General features: G+C 52.3%; 2 protein-coding genes across 2 annotated transcripts in view; both read left to right on the top strand.

Annotated features, from left to right (window-relative positions):
• Positions 1-4,918, top strand: part of LOC144513746 (uromodulin-like) — a 32,521-nt gene extending 27,603 nt beyond the window's left edge. Inside the window, exons 9-10 of the mRNA XM_078244923.1 lie at positions 4,570-4,642; positions 4,721-4,918. Of these exons, the coding sequence (XP_078101049.1) occupies positions 4,570-4,642; positions 4,721-4,728 (81 nt within the window). The 3' untranslated portion in view covers positions 4,729-4,918. The remainder of the gene's footprint in view (positions 1-4,569; positions 4,643-4,720) is intronic.
• Positions 4,919-6,474: 1,556 nt separating this feature from the next.
• The window catches only part of LOC144513750 (dnaJ homolog subfamily C member 5-like), a 14,558-nt gene continuing 11,032 nt past the window's right edge, over positions 6,475-10,000 (top strand). The window contains exon 1 of the mRNA XM_078244927.1: positions 6,475-7,086. Coding sequence (XP_078101053.1) covers positions 6,980-7,086 — 107 coding nt within the window. The 5' untranslated portion in view covers positions 6,475-6,979. The remainder of the gene's footprint in view (positions 7,087-10,000) is intronic.

The following is a 10,000-nucleotide window of genomic DNA, read 5'->3' as shown; positions in this document are numbered from 1 at the left end:
TATTGTCTAGTTTCTTCTGTCTCTGTGTGTGTGTGTGTGTGTGTGTGTGTGTGTTTCTCTGTGTGTGTGTGTGTGTGTGTGTGTGTGTATCTGTCTGTCTGTCTGTCTGTGTGTGTGTGTGTGTGTGTGTGTGTGTGTGTGTGTGTGTGTGTGTGTGTGTGTGTGTGTGTGTGTGTGTGTGTGTGTGTGTGTGTGTGTGTGTGTGTGTGTATCTGTCTGTCTGTCTGTGTGTGTGTGTGTGTGTGTGTGTGTGTGTGTGTGTGTGTGCTGTGTGTGTGTGTGTGTGTGTGTGTCTGTGTGTGTGTGTGTGTGTGTGTGTGTGTGTATCTGTCTGCTGTCTGTCTGTCTGTCTGTGTGTGTGCCATGTGTGTGTGTTTCTCTGTGTGTGTGTGTGTGTGTGTGTGTGTACCTGTCTGTCTGTGTGTCTGTCTGTCTGTGTGTGTGTGTGTGTGTGTGTGTGTGTGTGTGTGTGTGTTTGTGTGTGTGTGTGTGTGTGTTTCTCTGTGTGTGTGTGTGTGTGTGTGTGTGTGTGTGTGTGTGTGTGTGTGTGTGTGTGTGTGTGGTTTTAAGTGTGTAGCTTTGAGTAAAGGGATGGAGTGTTTGTTTAGCGACAGGTGATGCTGTCAGGATGTCTGACGGGAGGCAGCGAACATTGTCCACTTCTGGAGAGTCTCTGTACCAGATCCTGGGTCTGCAGAAGGCTGTTGCCATGACGACATCAAGAAGTCCTACAGAGTAAGCCCCGCCACTCACATCAGAAAGGGGTTTTATTGCCCTAGTACGTTTTTTAACACATACAAGGAATTTGTTTTGGTGTTGTTGGTGCACGTCACACATTCTTTAGATGGAATATTAAACAATATAAGTATAAGTATATTTACACAGCATGTATTAAGTTAAAAATAAAGAATAAATAAAGATATAAATAAAAAATAAAGAGCAAAGAGCAGAGAGAGAACAGTGACATGAAGGTGGAGAGTCAGGGTGGGGTCCGGGCCTTGTTGATAAGTCTAGGGGCGGAGGGGGAAAAGCTGATCATGTGACGTGAGGTTCTGGTCCTGATGGACCTCAGCCTCCTGCCAGAGGAGTGGCTCAAAGAGTTTGTGTCCGGGGTGGGAGGGGTCGGCCACGATCTTTCTAGCATGTTTCAGAGTCCTGGTGGCGTAAAGGTCCTGAGCGGGCGGCAGATTGCAGCCAATCACCTTCTCTGCTGATCGAATGACACGCTGCAGTCTGCCCGTGTCCTTGGCAGTGGCAGCAGCGTACCAGATGGTGATGGAGGATGTGAGGACAGTCTGCCCTTGTCCTTGGCAGTGGCAGCAGCGTACCAGATGGTGACGGAGGATGTGAGGACAGTCTGCCCTTGTCCTTGGCAGTGGCAGCAGCGTACCAGATGGTGATGGAGGATGTGAGGACAGTCTGCCCTTGTCGCTGCAGTGGCAGCAGCGTACCAGATGGTGATGGAGGATGTGAGGACAGTCTGCCCTTGTCCTGGCAGTGGCAGCAGCGTACCAGATGGTGATGGAGGATGTGAGGACAGTCTGCCCTTGTCCTTGGCAGTGGCAGCAGCGTACCAGATGGTGATGGAGGATGTGAGGACAGTCTGCCCTTTGTCCTTGGCTGTGGCAGCAGCGTACCAGATGGTAATGGAGGATGTGAGGATGGACTCACGATGACTGTGTAGAAGTGCACCATCATTGTCTTTCGGCAGGTTGAATTTCTTCAGCTGCACGCAGGAAGTACATCCTCTGTTGTGCTTTCTTGAGGAGGAGCTGATGTTCAGCTCCACTTGAGTCCTGGGAGTATGGTAGTTCCCAGGAGCGGGAAAAGACTCCACAATGTTAGCTGTGGAGCCACAGAAGAGTGATGGGGGCAGGTGGGGCTGGGTTCCCCTGAAGTCCACAACCATCTCCACTGTCTTTAGAGCGTTGAGCTCTAGATTGTTTTGCTTGCACCAGGTCACCCAGGTGGTGAGCCTCCACCTGTAGGCGGACTGCGTCTCCATCAGAGATGAGTCCCGATGAGAGAGGTGTCAGTCCACAAACTTCAGAAGCTTGACAGACTGCTGACTAGAGTGCAGCTGTTGGTGTACAGGGAGAAGAACAGGGGGAAGAACACAGCCCTGAGCGGTATCTGGTGTTGATGGTCTGTGAGTCGGAGGCGTGTTTCACACAGCTTCACATGCTGCTTCCTGTCAGACGGGAAGTCAAGTGATCCACCTGCAGGTGGAGTCAGGTACACCTGGCTGGGAGAGTTTCTCCTGGAGCAGAGCCGGGATGATGGTGTAAAAAGCGGGGCTGAGGAAGTCACAGAAAACCTTCAGGATCTGGCGTAGGTTCCTGTGGGTCAGGTGCCGGAGGATGTGAGTGGAGGGCCAGGTTGACTCCATCGTCTGCAGACCTATTGGCTCTGTGGGCAAAGCTGCAGAAAGTCTAGGAGGGTCCAGGAGGGTCAGGGGGAGTCAGTGTCATAGCTTTGAGGTGTGTGAAAGCACAAGGCGCTCAAGGACTTCCTGGCACAGAGAGGTCAGGGCGGCGGGTTCTGAAAGAGTCGTTAAGTCCTGTGGTCCTTGGCTTCAGCAGGGACAGGGATTATGGTTGAGGTCTTGAAAGCGAGGCTGGCACGTGGCATGTCTCCAGTGAGTGTTAAAAATGTCTGTGAACACTGGAGACAAGCTGATCCAGGCGTGGTGCTTCAAGCTGGATGAGACAGCATCGGTCAGCAGCTTTCCTGGAGGTTCTGTCTCCTAAAGGGGTCTGTTGACGTCCCTCTCATGGATGGAGAGAGTCGATCACTGAGGTGGGTGAGAGGGAGTGGAGGGACCTTTGTGGAGGGCATTGGTGGGGAGGCCCGGGACCCTGCTGAGGTGGGGAGGTGGAGGTGAAGCACAGTGGCGGCTTGTGGCTGTAAGAGGACGTGCGAGTGGGGATGAGCGCCAGGACTGTCCTTTTGTCTTTCAAATCGACCAGTAGAACTCGTTCGGAGTCGTTGGCTGAGGTGTCGGTCATTGAAGGAGTGTTTTGGAGAAACATATGGTGGTGATCCTGCCTAAAGTCCTTTCCAGGCCGAGTACCGCAGAGTCGTTAGCTGAGAACTGGCGTTGGAGCTTCTCAGAGTACCATCGTTTGGCCTCTTTCCTGCCTTGCTAAAGCTTGCCACTTCAACTCTTTAAGTCTGTCTTTGTCACTCTGAACGCCCTCTTCCTTAGTCAGCCTTAACCGTCTAAGGTTTGGCTGTGAGACCAGGAGTTTGTCATTGTTGTAACTCACCCTGGTGCATGATGTCAGAACCACAGCAGTCCTCACAGAAGGCTGATGTATGACGTCACAGCCTCTGTGTACTCATCCAGACTGTTGGTAGCAGTCCCTGAACACATCCCGGTCAGTGGAGTCCAAAGCACGACTGGAAGTCCTCCACAGCCTACACTGGTCACTTCCTTGATGTCCTCACTACAGGTTTGCAGAGCTTTAGTTTCTGCCTGTAGGCGAGGATCAGGTGAACCATGACGTGGTCAAGATAGTCCCAGTGCAGCACGGTGGACAGCGTGATAAGCATCCTGACTGTGGTGTAACAGTGATCCAGAATGTTCTCCCTCTCTGGTCGGGCATTTAATATGCTGTCTATATTTGGGAGTTCATGAGTGAGGTTTCCCTTTGTTAAAGTCTCCAGGACAATAACTAGGGAGTCGGGTGGGTCCGCTCCACACAGATATCTGGTCGTAGCATGCGCTGTCGTCCTGCACGTTGGCCTGCGGCGAAGCATGTAAACCACCGACCAGAATGAATATGAGAGAGAACTCACGGGGTGAATAAAAGGACTGACAGTTTAATGATGAAAGATTCCAGGTCAGGAGAACAATGCTGCTGGATCACTGTCACGTCGATTGCACCAGCCGCTGTTGATGTAGAAACAGATTCCTCCACCTTTCAGTTTTGCGGAGAGAGGTCCGTGTCTCTGTCCGCTCTGTAGAGGCTGGACGCATGCCAGCTGCAGCGCAGTCCGGTATTTAACCCGCAGAGCCACGTCTCCGTGGCGCATAGCAGCAGATGAAGAAAGTCCCTGTTTCCCCCAGCAGCAGTTGTAATTCCTCTCCAGTTTGTTGGGCAGTGAGCGCACGTCAGAGAGGGATATTCCGAAGCGGCGTGCGTAATCCTCGCTGGCGGAGCGCGCAGCGCACCGGCCCGTTTCCCTCGCCTCCGAGCGCCTCGCTGCGTGATCCAAAAGCTAGGCCACCTTTGACAGAATGTCCAAAATTTCCAGTGAGAGGGAGAAGAAAAGTGGGAAATAAGTCCGATGGTGTTGGTGTTCCCTGAAGTTCACGAGCTCTTCACTGAGTGAATGAAAGCTCCCGGGTACCATCGCAAGAAACAAAACAAAACAGAGCAAACCAACACACCGTGTCACCATTCTGCGGCGCCATCTTGTGCCATAATCCTCCAAATGCGTGCCAACACATTTGTGTTGGTAGCTACCAAACGCATATGCTTAATTAAGCTATGTCTGTGTCTGTGTGTGTGTGTCTGTGTATCTCTGTACGTGTGCAATAAAGTTTTGATTATTTCCCGTTAGAACTGTTCCAGGCGACGTGCTCGGTCCGCCACCGCAGCCAATCAGCTTCCTGTCACTGTTGGACCAATCAGCTGTGAGTATTTCCTTTAATCTCAGCTTTGGTTCCAGTCACATCTCACCCGTCATGTTCTGATCCCAGTTTCCTGTTCAGGGTCGTAAGACGACGCTGAGGCTGCAGAGGAATCAACTTCCTGTCTGAGGGAGAGTCTTTTTGACAGTTTGGGTATTTCCTAACACATTATTTGATCGTCACGCTGTCAGAATGATTGTTTTCCTAAAATAAAACCAGCAGATTAAACTGAACATCTGACTTTGGTTTGTGATGAAATCAAAAATAAAAATGAAAGATGATGAACCTTTGATGAGTGTGTCTGTGTGTGTGTGTTTCTGTGTGTGTGTTTCTGTGTGTCTGTGTGTGTGTGTCTGTGTGTGCGTTTGCATGTGTCTGTGTGTGTGTGTGTGCTGTGTGTGTGTGTGTCTGTGTGTGTGTGTGTCGTGTGTGTGTGTGTGTGTGTGCTAGTGTGTGTGTGTGTGTGTGTGTGTCTGTCTGTGTGTGTGTCTGTGTGTGTGTGTCTGTGTGTGTGCGTGTGTGTGTGTGTGTGTGCGTCTGCATGTGTGTGTGTGTGTGTGTGTAGTGTCTGTGTGTGTCGTGTGTGTGTGTGTGTGTGTGTGTCTAGTGTGTGTGCATGTGTGTGTGTAGTGTGTACATGTGTCTGTGTGTCTGTGTCTGTGTGTGTGTGTGTGTGTGTGTGTGTGTGTGTGTGTCTGTGTGTGTGCGTGTGTGTGTGTGTGTGTGTGTGTGCGCTTTGCATGTGTCTGTGTGTGTGTGTGTGTGTGTGTGCGCTTGCATGATGTGTGTGTGTGTGTGTGTGTGTGTGTGTGTGTGTGTGTGTGTGTGTGTGTGTGTGTGTGTGTGTGTGCGTTTGCATGTGTCTGTGTGTGTGTGTCTGTGTGTGTGTGTGTGTGTGCGTCTGCACGTTAAGTCCCACCTCCTCTCTAACTCACCTGCTCTATCTGAAGCCCCGCCCCCTCCCTGTCTGAAGTCCCGCCCCCTCCCTGACTCACCTGCTCCATCTGAAGTCCCACCCCCTCTCTGTCTGAAGCCCCGCCCCTCCCTGTCTTAAGTCTCACCCCTCTCTGACTCACCTGCTCTATATAAAGCCCCGCCCCCTCCCTGTCTTAAGTGCCACCCCCTCTCTGACTCCCCTGCTCTGTCTGAAGTCCCGTCCCCTCTCTGTCTGAAGCCCGCCCCCTCCCTGTCTTAAGTCCCGCTCCCTCTCTAACTCACCTGCTCTATCTGAAGTCCCGTCCCCGCTCCGTCTGAAGCCCCCCCCCCCTCCCTGTATTAAGCCCCGCCCCCTCCCTGTCTTAAGTCCCACCTCCTATCTTACTCACCTGCTCCGTCTGAAGTCCCGTCCCCTCTCCGTCTGAAGCCCGCCCCCTCCCTGTCTTAAGTCCCGCCCCCTCTCTGACTCACCTGCTCCGTCTGAAGCCCCGCCCCCTCTCTGACTCACCTGCTCTGTCTCAAAGCGTCCATCGTCCCGGTGAAACCCGAGCAGGCGTGGCGGCTCGTGGTCACCGGAGCCGAGCAGCTGCTGAATGATTGATGGCCGACAGACACCGATCCTAAAAGCACCTGAGCAGGTAGAGGACAGGTAGACGGTGCTCTGAGGCTCCAACAGGCAGGTAACACCAACAGGCAGGTAACACCAACAGGCAGGTAACATCTCTCTCACTCACGGTCACTCTTTATAAGATGTCTGTCTATCACTCTTTTAGACAAGTGATTAATCAGCAACTATTTCATGACTATTGTCTAGTTTCTTCTGTCTCTGTGTGTGTGTGTCTGTCTGTCTGTCTGTCTGTCTGTCTGTGTGTGTGTGTGTGTGTGTGTGTGTATCTGTCTGTCTGTCTGTCTGTCTGTCTGTCTGTGTGTGTGTGTGTGTGTGTGTGTGTGTGTGTGTGTGTGTGTGTGTGTGTGTGTGTGTGTGTGTGTGTGTGTGTGTGTGTGTGTATCCGTCTGTCTGTCTGTGTGTGTGTGTGTGTGTGTGTGTTTCTCTGTGTGTGTGTGTGTGTGTGTGTGTGTGTGTGTGTGTGTGTGTGTGTGTGTGTGTGTGTGTGTGTGTGTGTGTGTGTGTGTGTGTCTGTCTGTCTGTCTGTCTGTCTGTGTGTCTGTGTGTGTGTGTGTGTGTGTGTGTGTGTGTGTGTGTGTGTGTGTGTGTGTGTGTGTGTGTGTGTGTGTGTGTGTGTGTGTGTGTGTGTGTGTGTGTGTGTGTGTGTCTCTGTGTGTGTGTGTGTGTGTGTGTGTGTGTGTGTGTGTGTGTGTGTGTGTGTGTGTGTGTGTGGTTTTAAGTGTGTAGCTTTGAGTAAGGGATGGAGTGTTTGTTTGGCGACAGGTGATGCTGTCAGGATGTCTGACGGGAGGCAGCGAACATTGTCCACTTCTGGAGAGTCTCTGTACCAGATCCTGGGTCTGCAGAAAGGCTGTTGCCATGACGACATCAAGAAGTCCTACAGGTAAGCCCCGCCCACTCACATCAGAAAGGGTTTTATTGCCAAGTACGTTTTTTAACACATACAAGGAATTTGTTTTGGTGTTGTTGGTGCACGTCACACATTCTTTAGATGGAATATTAAACAATATAAGTATAAGTATATTTACACAGCATGTATTAAGTTAAAAATAAAGAATAAATAAAGATATAAATAAAAAATAAAGAGCAAAGAGCAGAGAGAGAACAGTGACATGAAGGTGGAGAGTCAGGGTGGGGTCCGGGCCTTGTTGATAAGTCTAGGGGCGGAGGGGGAAAAGCTGATCATGTGACGTGAGGTTCTGGTCCTGATGGACCTCAGCCTCCTGCCAGAGGGGAGCGTCTCAAAGAGATTGTGTCCGGGGTGGGAGGGGTCGGCCACAATCTTTCCAGCACGCTTCAGAGTCCTGGTGGCGTAAAGGTCCTGGAGCGGCGGCAGATTGCAGCCAATCACCTTCTCTGCTGACCGAATGACACGCTGCAGTCTGCCCGTGTCCTTGGCAGTGGCAGCAGCGTACCAGATGGTGATGGAGGATGTGAGGACAGTCTGCCCTTGTCCTTGGCAGTGGCAGCAGCGTACCAGATGGTGACAGAGGATGTGAGGACAGTCTGCCCTTGTCCTTGGCAGTGGCAGCAGCGTACCAGATGGTGATGGAGGATGTGAGGACAGTCTGCCCTTGTCCTTGGCAGTGGCAGCAGCGTACCAGATGGTGATGGAGGATGTGAGGACAGTCTGCCCTTGTCCTTGGCAGTGGCAGCAGCTTACCAGATGGTGATGGAGGATGTGAGGACAGTCTGCCCTTGTCCTTGGCAGTGGCAGCAGCGTACCAGATGGTGATGGAGGATGTGAGGACAGTCTGCCCTTGTCCTTGGCTGTGGCAGCAGCGTACCAGATGGTAATGGAGGATGTGAGGATGGACTCAATGATGACTGTGTAGAAGTGCACCATCATTGTCTTTGGCAGGTTGAATTTCTTCAGCTGCCGCAGGAAGTACATCCTCTGTTGTGCTTTCTTGAGGAGGGAGCTGATGTTCAGCTCCCACTTGAGGTCCTGGGAGATGGTAGTTCCCAGGAAGCGGAAAGACTCCACAATGTTAATTGTGGAGCCACAGAGGGTGATGGGGGGGGGGCAGGTGGGGCTGGGTTCCTCCTGAAGTCCACAACCATCTCCACTGTCTTTAGAGCGTTGAGCTCTAGATTGTTTTGCTTGCACCAGGTCACCAGGTGGTCAGCCTCCCACCTGTAGGCGGACTCGTCTCCATCAGAGATGAGTCCGATGAGGGAGGTGTCGTCCGCAAACTTCAGAAGCTTGACAGACTGGTGACTGGAGGTGCAGCTGTTGGTGTACAGGGAGAAGAGCAGAGGGGGAAAGAACACAGCCCTGAGGGGGATCCGGTGCTGATGGTCTGTGAGTCGGAGACGTGTTTCCCCAGCTTCACATGCTGCTTCCTGTCAGACAGGAAGTCAGTGATCCACCTGCAGGTGGAGTCAGGCACACCAAGCTGGGAGAGTTTCTCCTGGAGCAGAGCCGGGATGATGGTGTTAAAGGCAGAGCTGAAGTCCACAAACAGGATCCTGGCGTAGGTTCCTGCGGAGTCCAGGTGCCGGAGGATGTAGTGGAGGGCCAGGTTGACTGCATCGTCTACAGACCTATTGGCTCTGTAGGCAAACTGCAGGGGGGGGGGTCCAGGAGGGGGGGGGGTCGGTGATGGCTTTGAGGTGTGAAAGCACAAGGCGCTCAAAGGACTTCATAACCACAGAGGTCAGGGCGACGGGTCTGAAGTCATTAAGTCCTGTGGTCCTTGGCTTCTTGGGGACAGGGATTATGGTTGAGGTCTTGAAGCAGGCTGGCACGTGGCATGTCTCCAGTGAGGTGTTAAAAATGTCTGTGAACACTGGAGACAGCTGATCAGCGCAGTGCTTCAAGCTGGATGGGGAGACAGCATCCGGTCCAGCAGCTTTCCTGGGGTTCTGTCTCCTAAAGAGTCTGTTGACGTCCCTCTCATGGATGGAGAGAGTCGTCACTGAGGTGGGTGGGGGGGGTGGAGGGGGGGGGGACCTTTGTGGAGGGCATTGGTGGGGGAGGCCTAGGACCCTGCTGAGGTGGGGGAGGTGGAGGTGAAGCACAGTGGCTGTAGCTGTAGGGAGGTGTCGTGGGGGATGGTGTCAGGACTGTCCTTTTGTCTTTGAAATCGACAGTAGAACTCGTTCAGGTCGTTGGCTAGGCGTCGGTCATTGAAGGAGTGGGGGGTTTTAGGCTTATAGGTGGTGATCTGCCTAAGTCCTTTCCAGACGGTCGCAGAGTCGTTAGCTGAGAACTGGCGTTGGAGCTTCTCAGAGTACCGTCGTTTAGCCTCTTTCACTGCCTTGCTAAACTTGTACTTCGACTCTTTAAGTCTGTCTTTGTCCCCACTCCTGAACGCCTCTTCCTTAGTCAGCCTTAACCTTCTGAGTTTGGCTGTGAACCAGGGTTTGTCATTGTTGAAACTCACCCTGGTGCTTGATGGAACACAGCAGTCCTCACAGAAGCTGATGTATGACGTCACAGCCTCTGTGTACTCAACCAGACTGTTGGTAGCAGTCCTGAACACATCCCAGTCAGTGGAGTCCAAACACGACTGGAAATCCTCCACAGCCTCACTGGTCCACTTCCCTGATGTCCTCACTACAGGTTTGCAGAGCTTTAGTTTCTGCCTGTAGGTGGGGATCAGGTGGACCATGACGTGGTCAGAGAGACCCAGTGCAGCACGGGGGACGGCGTGATAAGCATCCCTGACTGTGGTGTAAAAGTGATCCAGAATGTTCTCCTCTCTGGTCGGGCATTTAATATGCTGTCTATATTTAGGGAGTTCATGAGTGAGGTTCCCTTTATTAAAGTCACCAAGGACAATAACTAGGGA

Source organism: Sander vitreus, unplaced genomic scaffold (assembly GCF_031162955.1).
Source record: "Sander vitreus isolate 19-12246 unplaced genomic scaffold, sanVit1 ctg333_0, whole genome shotgun sequence".
In the NCBI taxonomy this organism is placed as follows: domain Eukaryota; kingdom Metazoa; phylum Chordata; class Actinopteri; order Perciformes; family Percidae; genus Sander; species Sander vitreus.
This window is presented reverse-complemented; position numbering and strand designations above follow the sequence as displayed.